Source organism: Pundamilia nyererei, unplaced genomic scaffold (genome assembly GCF_000239375.1).
Source record: "Pundamilia nyererei isolate P.nyererei 1_Seehausen unplaced genomic scaffold, PunNye1.0 scaffold00005, whole genome shotgun sequence".
Classification (NCBI taxonomy): domain Eukaryota; kingdom Metazoa; phylum Chordata; class Actinopteri; order Cichliformes; family Cichlidae; genus Pundamilia; species Pundamilia nyererei.
Window position 1 is genome coordinate 109,270 of NW_005187406.1, and position 12,566 is coordinate 121,835.

Here is a 12,566-nt window from a genome sequence, read left to right on the forward strand (position 1 = left end):
GTGTGTGTGTGTGTGTGTGTGTGTGTGTGTGTGTGTGTGTGTGTGTGTGTGTGTGTGTGTGTGAGTGAGAGGGAGAGTGATAAAAAATGATATCCTCTTTGTGAATATTCAGCAGGTGAAATGAAAAGAAGACACTCCTGTGATACCTTGGACTGTTTGAGATATTTTCATGTAGCTAGACTCATTTTCTTTTTCCTTTTTATTTATGACTTGTTCGCCAATTCGTTTGCAGCCAATGCAGCTTAATTCTGCAAGTGCCCACATCTCCCAGACTCTCTTCCCCCTGCGGCGTGCGGACGCTTCTCCGCAGTTCCTCTTCTGCAAATAACAAATTATGGACAGGGCTCCTGTCATATATTTTATCTTCTGAGTGATTCGGGCTTTTTGGAAAGTGGAGGCGAGGATGGCAATTATATTTACTCAATGCTACGTTCCATTTTTCAGTCTTTCAATCAATAATTCATTTGGATGTCCACTGGCTGCCTGAGGGAGGAAAAAATTTCTTTTAGCATTTGCCAGTCTTGCCGTCCTCAGCGTTTGCTTCCACATGAAACTGTCAGTAGTGACAGAGGACTCCATGTTAAATGAGGGAATGGGTGTTAAATAGCCATAATAAGCCATTTTCAGATACATTTAAACAAGACAAGGTCAGCCAGTAGTTGATAGCGATGTATCCCTGATGGAAACTCTTGTGTTGACTAGGAAATATTACTGCTTGAGATAGCAAAGATGTGTTGATGAATAATGCATACATACCCTGTTAGCCTATAATGAAGATAAAGCGGATGCCTGAGAGGAGGTTAATGTGCCTCTTTAACTTAAGATTCATAGGAACCCGAAAGGGTTGTAAAAAGGGCTAGTCAATGGCTATGTTTTTGTAGAACACGTCAACTGTGAATATAACCACTCCCAGAACTAGATGCAGGAACAAAGTGAAAGGCTGTACAAAGTGAAACGGCTAGTGTTTGAATTTATTTATTTTAAGAGCAAAGCGTTCGATAGCATTGGCAGGAAAAGAAAAAACCAAGTAGGAGAGAAGTTTTTAGGATTAATTTACCAGTTTCCTGTAAGCCAACTCTCCTGGCCCCTGAGCCTGAGCCAACCGCAGCAACAACACACCTGGATTCGCCTCCTTAGATGCCCCTGCTTTACATCCTCCAGCTCATCTTAAAGGAGAGGACACTCTAGCTCTGACAGCATGTGACAGTTTGTGAGAGACACCTGAAGCTTCCCCCATCCTGACCCCCCTCCCTGTGCAGAGTAGGGCTGATACATGGTTGCTACGACGACGAGAGCCCGAAGCCAGACCCTAAACAGGATGTCTTCCTTTAATAAGTGGATCTGACAAGGCGGAATGATGTTAATTTAATTGCTGTCGTTAGGTGACGTAGTTGTTTTTGACAGTCGACAGGAAGTCTCTGTGAGGGGTGGCGCGAGCAGCCAATAATCCATCACTACAGATGATCCACGTCCTCCCCCGAATTGTCTCAAAATGGTCACGATGACTGCGTTATGAGATCAGGCTAAAAGTTTCTACTCGCCTCATTCAAAATGCAACTTTATAGCTTCATACTCGACACTGGCTGTTTCTGACTTCTTGGTTTTTGTCACATGTATTTTGTTTCTTGTTTTTGCACTTCTTATAATGTACTTAACTGACATGTTGCTGTGTGCCATAGTCTCATTTGACATAATCATTCTTCTGAAGCTTTTTTCCTTTAACCTTCTTATGCCAATCCATCGTGCTGTACGCCCAATGCCTTGTTACATATATGAGCTCAAAGCAAAGCACCAGGCAGAAAGGCTGCTTCGCCGACAGCCATCTACACGACGATGCAGAGAATCCATAAGAGACGGAAACCACAGTGCAAATATCCGTGTGTCCAGTAGCTCCTCTGAACTGCTGTGTGCCACAACAGGCCGGCCAGGTCGCCTTTTCTGTGTGTTTAGTTCTGCTTAGATATAGCACTGTAGCTGATCTACAAACAAGAGTGAGTGGACATTTACATTTAAACCCTTAGGAGACTTAGTAAAGGTTCTTAAAGGGCCCCAGAAGATATTTAGTTTGGATTTCTCACATTAATCTCAATATTGATACAAAAGAAAATGATAGTCAGCGCCCACCTAGCTGCTAAAATTTAAGATACACTTAGAAACCACACAGTCATTAGTGAAGTCTGTCTTAGAGTACAGATGGAACAAAAGGTGGAGAGGAGGGAACACTGCTGAAACCTCATTTTCTAGCTTTAGTATGATCGCAAATGCTGAGCCACACGATATCATGCAAACATGTCATTTCATAAAGCAAGAGTTGAACCCCTCCCACAGTTTAGGATGACAAAAGTCGTACCTGTGCTGCTCTGGTAGTTTCTCATGAGCTGCTTACTCGTATCTATAAAATGGTGCCAAGCTTACGAGGTTCAGCCTCTCAGACCCAGACAAGAGGTTGTACCAACACAGCGTTTACAAAAAGAACAAGCAAGAAGAAGCTATTTTTTTTTCCTCTCTGTCAAGAGGAAATTGAAGGACAGCTAAATTTACCTATGGATAATTTATATCAAAGTCCTCATTAATGATTTCACAATCTATTGTACTTTTTAAATGTTCTGAACGGAACCATTTTCTATTGTGTATATATATGAATATATTTTGTTTTATTTTGTACTGTTCATTGTACTTTGCTTTAATTTAGAAACAATATAAATAAAGAACAATACTGTGGCAACATCCTACTGCTTTTGACGTTATTTAACCGAGACACGTGATGGATTAGTCGATCCGCAACACTTTACCACAAAAAGGTTTTATTATCATTTTGGAAAAAGGAAAAAACTACAAATTTTAAATCGGCATTCATGTAAAATGTTCGGTTTTATGCAGATTTGAGTTTCTTTGTTGGTCTCTGGTCAGCTTCACTGTCGGAGCACTTCTTCCCCGCTGCGCTCCCCCTCACATCGATGTCCTTTAGAAGTTGGAGCTGCAGCTGTGTGGCTATGCTCATCGCCCACAAACACAGCTCCAGCCTGTGGGGCGTCCAGTCCTGCAGCGGATCCACTGAGGGGCGAGAGGCAATACAAAAGCTTTTTGGTAAAGCACTTTTACATAACACGACCATTCAAATATATAATAAAGGCATTAAAACGGCACATTAAACACAGGCCAATGTGGTATTTTAATGAGTAGTGTCTATACTGCAGATGACGACGTAACCAGCTTGGTGTCATTACCTCTGTTTAGTTTTTCGGTCCTCTCAGTCATCTTTTCCAGGTACACTGTGTAGTGCTTGGCGGTGTACTGGATGGGCTTCAGTCCCGGTACGCTCTCCATGGCTTCATCAGACATGAACGCAGCCTGTTCTGGAGCTCCCGCTGCTAACACAGCTGGAACAAGATGGACAGTCAGCCTCAAGCTACGCTGAACGCACCCATCGAGTGCATATACTTTTCTACACAGAGTACAGAGAGTTACAGCCTACTCAATCCAAGCACTGTTCTGTAAACTTGGAGAGGATCACAGAGAAAGTTTCATACGTTTGTCTTCATATCCCAGAAAAGATGGTGTGCCGACCTGAAGCAGTGGCTGGACCGACTCCTTTCAGGCAGCTGAGCTCTGCGATGGCGGCCTGCACGTCAGGCAGAAGGCTGAAGGCCTTTCTGGAACATTTCTCCACTTCGTCCTCGCTGTTGGAAGCCACCAGCTGCTGCAGCCTCGGCCTGAACTTCCCTCTCTGCAGACAAGCCCACAGGGCCACTCAAGGACACATCTGATGAAGAGAGTGCTTTAACACTCTTCATGCTATTTCAAAGCTATACTACGTGTTTGAAGGAGTAATTACTGGTGCATGTGGTGAAATGTGTGAAACAGATGCACTTGTAAAGGAAGCAAGTGCTGAGGAAACATACAGAAGTACTCAGACTTTTACACACACTCACTATGGGCATAAATGTCATGGTGATTTTGGATTTTTAATGATTACTTTGAACTGTTGTTTTCCCAGGATGTAATGATTGTACAGCATACATCTTTAATGATTTTAAAAAACAAGATCTGCCTCAAAGTCAGCACTTTCAAACTCAACTGAAATTTGTAGCCACCCACATGGACCAGCCAAATGCCTTTTAAAGAAAAGTTTTACGGTCAGTCAAGGCAAAGATTGAGCTATTTGATGACAATGACAAGAGCACAAGAGGTATGTAAAGGTGAGGTTATCTTATGCTGGATATTTCTTCCTGTTAAAAGGGAGTTTTTGTTTCCCACTGTTGCCAAAATGCAACAGTGGGAGATGAGAGAGAGAGCCGCTCTCTCTGTTTTCTTTGTATTATTGTAGTCTTTAGTTTACAATATAAAGTGCATTAAGGCGAATGTTGTTGTGATTTGGCGCTCTATAAATAAAACTGAATTAAAAAGCAGGGACTGTGCCAGGAAGCCAACTAATTTAAATGAACTCTACCAATTCTGCCACGAAGAGTGATTAAATATTCAGCCAGAATTATGCCAGAAGCATCTTGTTGAGGTTGACATTTAACCAAATATTAGTGGGGGGGGTGTGTATAACCCTGACCCTGTGTGGGCAAGTGAAAATCCAAAATAATTTCAAACTTGTACACAATGTTCTTTTTTTTAAGTCAATAAACGATGATGTACTATGTGCAATCATTCCACCCTGGAAAAAAGAACAGTCCAAAGAAATCATTAAAAGCCCCAAATCACCATGACATTCAAGCCCACAATAAAGGGACGTAAACCTCTAATCACACCTGAATGTCAAGTTTTCATTTTTGATTTGGAGTCCAGAAATAATAACTCACAGTGAGCTTCCACTCCATCAGTTTCTTTAGCTCTGATAGAGAGACGTGTTTGTCAGGCCGACTTGAAATCAGTGAGGGCAGCTCCTGTTGGTACCTGATCACACAGACACTGATTAGGATCTGTGTACCTTTCATCCTACAGTCAAAGCAAAGCCAACTCATCCAAGTTCAATTCAATTAAAAAAGCACATTCAATTTTAAATTAACAGTCATCAAGAGGAAATGGTGGTAAAACCAGGTCAGAAGGTATCCACTATACAAGCCCCAACTTCAGGTCCGCTCACAGCTTTCTGGAGACCTTTAAATCGCAACTGACATGGATAAAAAGGTGGAATAGGGGATTACCACCGCTCAAGGTCCAGCAGCTTCCCAGGTTTCTTGACTTTGGCCTTGGCCTCCACTACATCCCAGTATTTCTCATACACTTTCCTCCATGCGCCTGGCTCCTCACACGCAAACAGAGCGCTCATGACAGCAGAAAGCTCACACCATCACCTGCAAACACAGAAGCATTTATTTCACACAGCCAAATAAATAAATAACATTGAGCTTAACAAGTGTTGCTTTCGCCCTAATGTATTGCGGTGATTCAGAAAATGTCACCTTTATTTTGAAGTACACGTGACATAAAAACAAACCCACCACGATCGTTTCTAACGTCTGCTCAGTAGTAAGTTTTTGCCGCGTGATGGTCGCTTCTGTTATTTCAGACGGAAATCCCGCGAGATGATAACAAAATACTACTTCCGGTGCTGCAAGAAGGCGAGCTTCACAGCACAAGGTTTGTCCTTAAAAGTTGTTTGTGTTTTACTTTATGCGCGTGAATTTTCTTAATCTGATAGCTTTTTAAATTATCTGTCAGACTGTTTAACTACTTGTAGCGTTTGCGCTTTGTCTTTACAAACCTGCTCGGCGACTGGTGCTAGCCAGCTAGCACTAGCATGTCATTCCAGTCATGTTTATGGTCAAAGTACAGAGAGTTCTGCAGCTTGTGGCCAACTTAGCAGGAGACGCGTAAACTACAAGCCAATTACTAGTCACAAATAGATGTGTAAAGACAAGTTTAGAAGTAACTATAAACACCAACAACACGTGGCATTAAGAAGGTGAACGGTTAAAGTGTTAGTATGCATAAACACTAGCCACATTGCCAGCTAGTGTGTGTTTATGCTACTTGGTGAAGTAAATCACGTGAGCACCAAGTGGCTACAAGTCGTAAGAGGATGAGTAGATCAAACAAACCCACAGGGTGAGCTTGTACTAAAAGCAGGATACGTAAGAGTATTTAGAAACTGCATGCACTTAAAGCAATAACGTGTCGGGTAGTGTAACTACACTGCAACATTTCAGAATGTCATTGCATTCTATAAACATTCACCGGCCACTTTGTTAGGTGCACCTTGCTATTATCAGGTTGGAACCCGTTTCTACTTCAGAGGTGCTTTAATTAAAAGTGGCATAGAGTCAGAAGGTGCTGAAAACATTTCTCAGAGATGTTGGTCCATATTGACATGATAGCATCACAGAGTCACTGCGGATTGAACAGGTGCTCTAGTACACTGAGATTTGGTGACTGTGGAGACAAAGTGTGCCAAAAAAATCCCCCACGCCGATTAGACCTCCATCACCAGGCTAAAGCTTTGATACAAGGCAGGGTGTATCCATGCCAAATTCTGACCCTACCATCTAAATGTAAAAGCAGAAATTGAGACAGATTTTGTGAACCTGGTTGAATTTGAATTGTATCCTCAGTTTCCTGTTCTTTTATGACAGCAGTGGTACTCACGGTTAGTGGTCTTCTGCTGCTTCAAGGTTCGATGTGTTGTACATTCAGAGATGCTCTTCCGCATGGTCTAGTTGTGTTGGGCTGTTATTTCACATACTGTTTCCTTCCTATGAGCTCAGACCACTCTGATTATTATCCTCTGACATCAACAAGTAATTTTCACCCAGAGAGAGTCACTCACTTGGTAGTTTTTCTTTTTCAGACCATTCTCTTTAAACCCTAGAAAATCCCAGCTGGTCAGCAGTTTCAGAAATGCTCAGACCAGCCTGTCTGGCACCACCAACAATGCCACATTTAAAGTAATTTAAATCCACTTTCTGTCCTATTCTCATGCTCCGTTTGAACTGCAGCTGGTCATCTCCAAGAAAACAACATGCCTCAGTTCACTGAGTTGCTGCCATTGGCTGATTAGATATTTGCATTAATAAGCTGTTACACATGTTTAACTAACAGATGACATACATATGACACAGGTTATTATTGATTTGTGACATGCTGCCACCCAGTCTAGAAAGTGCTGTATGACTCTAACTTATTATTTTGCTTGAGTGCCACCTGCTGGTGGAGTCTAACAGCCTTATTGTAAGTTTGTATTTGTAGCTCTATACCTAATGCCTCATGTCACATTAACTGGGTTTGACCTGATAGCGGGGACAAAGTATATTGTCTTTACTATTATTGTTATTATTTTTTGCAACAGAAACATGGAAAAAATGTCAAGGGTCACCACAGCTCTTGGCAGCAATGCGATCAGTGGCAGAACCATGTTCTGCCACTTGGACGCACCGGCTAACGCGATCAGCGTGTGCCGTGATGCCACGCAGGTGGTTGTAGCAGGACGGAACATTTTTAAGATCTACGCACTCGAGGAGGAGCAGTTCGTGGAAAAACTGAATCTCCGCGTCGGCCGCAAACCGTCGCTGAACTTCAGCTGCGCCGATGTCATGTGGCATCAGATGGAGGAGAACCTGCTGGCCACGGCGGCCACCAACGGGGCGGTGGTGACGTGGAATCTGGGGAAACCCTCTCGCAACAAGCAGGACCAGCTATTTACTGAGCACAAGCGCACCGTCAACAAAGTGTGCTTCCACCCAACAGAGGTTTACATGCTGCTAAGTGGTTCACAGGACGGCTTCATGAAGTGCTTCGACTTGCGCAAGAAGGAGTCTGTGAGCACTTTCTCAGGTAATTTAGTTTGCAACAACTCTTTCATGTGTAATGTAACGTAAGTCTTTGCATGAAACAGTAGCGCTTTTTCTTCTTAATATGTTAAGAATATGTGAAGTGAGAACTTTACAATGCGTACACTACAGAACTACAGAACTCCCTCTATACTGACACCTTTGATGTCTGTGGTTCAGAGCTGTAAAGGGTTGGATTGCTGTAGTTGTGGTAGAGAGATACAAAATGTAGAATTTCTCACTAAACGGTGAAAATAAAATCATGTAATTAAAGAAATACTTTTTTTTTTCTTTACAGGAAAAGAGTGATTTAATGAAGGAGTTAACTCCAGTTTTAGACTAATGACACTGAACTAATAACACTTTTATGGTTCACCTAATGTAATGAAGTCTTTCTCACTTATCAGAAGTAATGATGTCATCCCTTAACTTCCCCTGTTTCTTCTAGGTCAGTCAGAGAGTGTAAGGGACGTCCAGTTCAGCATGAAGGATTATTTCACATTTGCCGCATCCTTTGAAAATGGCAACGTGCAGCTGTGGGACATTAGACGACCGGACCGCTATGAAAGAATGTTCACTGCTCACACCGGTCCGGTGTTTTGCTGTGACTGGCATCCTGATGACAGGTAAGAAAAGAAATATGAGACACAAAATAAAAATTTTCAGCTTTTCCTTGCTAACATGTTTCTTGTAACCTTGTAGAGCAGTAGACCCATTTTTTGAAGCCTGAATTAACACAGTTGTCGCCGTTCACCTCATTTCATTTTAGGGGTTGGCTGGCAACAGGGGGCAGGGACAAGATGGTGAAGGTTTGGGACATGACCACTAACAGAGCCAAGGAGATCTACTGCGTCCAGACGATTGCTTCAGTGGCACGAGTTAAATGGCGACCTGAGAGAAAGTTTCATTTGGCCACCTGTTCCATGATGGTGGACCATAACATCTATGTGTGGGACATCCGCAGACCTTTTATTCCCTTTGCTACCTTTGAGGAACACAAGGATGTGACTACTGGAATTGTGTGGCGACACCAGCATGACCCTCATTTTCTGCTCTCTGGCTCTAAAGACAGTACGCTCTACCAGCATATGTTCAAGGATGCCACACGTCCTGTGGACAAGGCTAACCCAGAGGGCCTGTGCTTTGGACTGCTGGGTGACTTGGCTTTTGCAGCCAAGGAGAGTCTAATCACCAGTGATGCCAACAGAAAGCCGTACCCCGGAGGCGACCGCCGCTACCCCATGTTTTTCTTCAAGAAACCCGACCCGACAGAACAGTTTGCACATGTGTCCAGTGCTCTCAGCGTCTTTGAGACGGACTTGGACAGTCACCGCATGGACTGGTTTGTCAAGACGGCACAACTCTACCTCCTGAGCGGGAAGCCGTTTGCTGAGTTATGTGATCACAACGCCAAGGTGGCCCAGGAGCTTAAAAGACCTCAGGTCAGACCGATCGGCACAGGAACAAATCTGTTATGTACTGCTGTTTGTTAGTGATATGAGACGTGTAATGCAAGAGATTTATATATTAAGCTATTGAATATTTTCTGTTCAGTAACAACATCAGTGTTGAAAAAACAGATTTATTTTTTCTTCGGCTTGTATTGGACGACATTGTGAAAAAGACTTTGGTCCTTTTAAATAATATTTTAGATCATAGTAAATTGGGCGATAGAGTAGCTGGCTATGTGGAGTTTGCATATTCTCCCCTTTCAGACTGAAAACATGCAGGTGAGGTTACATTAAGGTTCCCAGTTGGCCATAGGTGTGCATGTGTTAACCCTGCAATGGACTGGTAACCCCACCTCTCACTCCGGTCCCACTATGACTCTGGAAGAGAGCGGATTATGCTACATTTTGAACAATTGGATTAGCAGTCTCCTGTTAAAAATATTCATAATATCATAGAATATTCAGAAAACGTTTGGTTCCAGTTTTTTAGATGTAAAAATACAAAGGTTGTTAATCACTGACACTTTTAAAGATTAATCCTTTGAGCTCAGATCAGACTGTCTGTTCCAGTCACTCACTGCATCATTAAATACAGAGTAGATTATAATTTAAGAAAGGGGGTTAGAGCAGGAGTGTCAAACATAAGGCTCAGAGGCCAGAATCAACCCGCCAAAGATTCCAATCCGGTACACTGGACAGCTTTGGAAAATAAGGAGGAAGGCATAAATTTTGGAGTTTTAATTGTCTTTTAATACGCTTTTCAGCTCAGCTATACCAAAGTAATTAAGTTATAGATGATTTTTTGTTTTTTTAATGATCTACTGCAAAATTTCTGCAGTTAAAAAAAAAAAAAAAAAAAAGTAAAACAAAAAAACTGGATATTTTCTCTCTTAAAAGAAACTAATTTTTTTCTTTTTCTGTAATTTTACACATTTATATCTTCCAATTATAAATCATCCTAACATTTCCTTCATTTACCACAGCAGAATTTTTTTGTCATGTAAAAATATTGTACAAATTTCTCCTCTTTTCTCATATTCAGCTATCTTAGAGTTTAACTATGTAGTTAAACTTCATGCTGATGGAAAGGCGAGTTTCACTGGCCTTGTAAATGAGTTTGCGATTCCTGGCTTAGAGTAATTGAGTCGTGTTTCATTCATTCTTTTATGAACATATTGTCTGCATTATTTAAAGTTAGGCCATATTAGCACACTGTAAGTAACACAAATGAACCTGTTGGATCTGTAACATAACGCTGAAATTGTGGCTGTGTTCCCCTTTAGGAAATACTACTGCAGTAACTCTCATTTGTAGTATATTTGCCGTGAATAATCACTTTTTTTTTGTATTTAAACCAAAGGTTTCCACTACATGGACAATGCTGAGAATAATGTTCTCTGACCCTGCAAACCTCGCTACACCCGGTCCCAACCACAACCTCGGTAAACTCGGCACCTTGCCCTTAATGAACAGGTAAACAGAGTTTTTTGTGCTCCATTCATGCGTACGATTATAGACTGAAAGGTAAAGTTTGTGTCTGTTGCTTTTTTGTTTTTTTTTTTAGTTTCAGTTTGAAGGAGCTGGGTTCAGGGATGGGTGCGGAGAGCAGACTGGAGCGCAGTAAAGGTGAGAGCAGGCAGGACAACATCCACCTGGAGCCTGGGAACTCATACATCAGCAATAATGAAGGTGAGCTTTAAGAACGCTTGAGAAGCAGATATGTGTGGGTTTAATAGGCACCAAAGTTATGTTCGCATGTGTCTGTGTCAACCGGACTTGTCACTAAACAGCCGTCTGTGGCGATGGCACGCAAAAGAAATCACTGTAGCGATGATGGTGCAGTATTTACAGAATATTAAAAAATAAGGTTATTAGTGAGGATTATTCTGTATTGTTTGACTTTGACCATCATTATATGATCTGTCAAAGCATTCTTGTCAATTCCATTTTCTTCCAGAAAACGAGGAGACGGAAGGCAGCGAGGGCCATCCTGAGTATATGTTCGGCGATGCTGAGTTGGATGACGATGACCTCTATTCCATGGAGCACGACAACCAAACAGGTCAGTCACAGCGTCGCCTGCTCAGTAAGGGGTTGCCGATGTCAGCGCCTGCTATTTATAACAGTCTTCCTGCTCGGCGTCCTTTTGTCTCTTATCTGCGCCTCTATCGTTTCAACAGAGGAGCAGGAGTACACGCTGCCCCAGGAGGCCTTCCAGCTGCGCCACGAGATCGTGGATAACCCATCCGCTCCGGAGCACCTTCAGCAGGACAAGGCCGACTCCCCGCACGTCAGCGGCAACGAGGCCGAAGTCACCTGTTTGACACCCATCGAATCTTTCTCTCTCATCTCCATCTCCCAGCCGCTCTTCAGTCCACATCTGCCCGCCAGCTTCTTCTGCCCCATTGTGCGGGAGATGCTGAGTTACTACGCTGAGCAGGGCGATGTGCAGATGGCCGTGTCGGTGCTTATTGTTCTGGGGGATCGGATTCGCAAAGAGATCGATGACCTCACCCAGGTCAGTTAGTGAAACAAAAAACAACAACTCTGTTTTGTTAAATGTTAGAAACAAGTGAAATTTAGGCCTTTTATATGACTTTAAATTGTATTTGTAGCTTAAAAAACCTCCAAGGTTAGCGATACAGTGACAGCACGGATTGCAGTCTGAGCAGTTACTTTTATTTTTCCGTTTCAGGAGCACTGGTACATGTCCTACATAGACCTGCTGCAGCGATTCGAGTTGTGGAACGTGTCCAATGAGGTCATCAAACTGAGCACGTGCAGCGCCATCACTTGCCTGAACCAGACATCAACTACACTGCACATCAACTGCAGCAACTGCAAGCGACCAATGAGCAACAAGGGCTGGATTTGTGACAGGTATGAACACTGTGGCACCGTTTCATTAAGGTGTATGTGCTGAAATAGTTCTGGGATGGTGTTTTGGGTTCGTATGGTCAGGATTAATTGGACCTGTTCCCAGTGAGCACTGGACTCTGGCTGGTTACCGATTCAGTTCATCAATAGAATTTTTAGTTGCTGTCCACTTTGGTGCCTCCATCTCTGCTTTTTGCAGATGTGGTTCTTCTGGTTTTATCAGACGATGACCTCCAGCTCTCTTTGCAGAAAAATGTGAAACGATGTGAATAAGAATTAGCACTTCAAAGTCTAAGGCCTCGGTTTAAATACCTCAGTGTCTTGTTCATGAGTGAGGGGAGAGTGGTGCAGCGACTTCCAAGTGTAGTGCCGCATCTGCTGCATCAGTTGTGGTGAAGAGAGAACGGAGTGAAAAAGTGAAGCTTTAGATCTCTGTTGCTACTTTAACCTGTGGCTACAAGCT

General features: G+C 42.7%; 2 protein-coding genes across 3 annotated transcripts; one reads left to right on the forward strand and one right to left on the reverse strand.

The window, feature by feature from the left end:
- Nucleotides 1-2,794: 2,794 nt before the first annotated feature.
- zgc:112496 (uncharacterized) lies at nucleotides 2,795-5,516 on the reverse strand. 2 transcript variants are annotated; one of them, XM_005721571.1, is made up of 6 exons: nucleotides 5,451-5,516; nucleotides 5,154-5,303; nucleotides 4,809-4,902; nucleotides 3,568-3,727; nucleotides 3,228-3,380; nucleotides 2,795-3,054 (listed from the first exon to the last, which is right to left on the reverse strand). In XM_005721571.1, exons 2-6 carry the CDS (start codon nucleotides 5,276-5,278, stop codon nucleotides 2,873-2,875), a joined length of 714 nt encoding a protein of 237 aa, XP_005721628.1. In that variant the 5' UTR covers nucleotides 5,279-5,303; nucleotides 5,451-5,516; the 3' UTR covers nucleotides 2,795-2,872. The 2 variants fall into 2 exon arrangements, with proteins under 2 accessions (XP_005721628.1, XP_005721629.1); XM_005721572.2 differs by having other exon boundaries at nucleotides 5,412-5,477.
- On the forward strand, nucleotides 5,513-12,149 carry LOC102200598 (WD repeat-containing protein 24). Its single transcript, XM_005721944.2, has 9 exons — nucleotides 5,513-5,589; nucleotides 7,295-7,779; nucleotides 8,224-8,401; nucleotides 8,545-9,217; nucleotides 10,587-10,699; nucleotides 10,791-10,915; nucleotides 11,184-11,288; nucleotides 11,407-11,744; nucleotides 11,922-12,149. Exons 2-9 carry the CDS (start codon nucleotides 7,299-7,301, stop codon nucleotides 12,147-12,149), a joined length of 2,241 nt encoding a protein of 746 aa, XP_005722001.1. The 5' UTR covers nucleotides 5,513-5,589; nucleotides 7,295-7,298.
- The last annotated feature ends 417 nt before the right edge of the window (nucleotides 12,150-12,566 follow it).

Excerpts from the sequence above, each read along its gene's own strand:
- zgc:112496 (XM_005721571.1), bottom strand. The coding sequence starts at position 5,278 with ATGAGCGCTCTGTTTGCGTGTGAGGAGCCAGGCGCATGGAGGAAAGTG. Across the intron at positions 4,903-5,153 it reads CTGCTGGACCTTGAGCGGTG|GTACCAACAGGAGCTGCCCT; the intron begins GTAATCCCCTAT and ends CTGTGTGATCAG. Across the intron at positions 3,055-3,227 it reads GACCGAAAAACTAAACAGAG|TGGATCCGCTGCAGGACTGG; the intron begins GTAATGACACCA and ends CTCGCCCCTCAG.
- LOC102200598 (XM_005721944.2), top strand. The coding sequence starts at position 7,299 with ATGGAAAAAATGTCAAGGGTCACCACAGCTCTTGGCAGCAATGCGATC. Across the intron at positions 8,402-8,544 it reads GACTGGCATCCTGATGACAG|GGGTTGGCTGGCAACAGGGG; the intron begins GTAAGAAAAGAA and ends ATTTCATTTTAG. Across the intron at positions 10,916-11,183 it reads ATACATCAGCAATAATGAAG|AAAACGAGGAGACGGAAGGC; the intron begins GTGAGCTTTAAG and ends ATTTTCTTCCAG.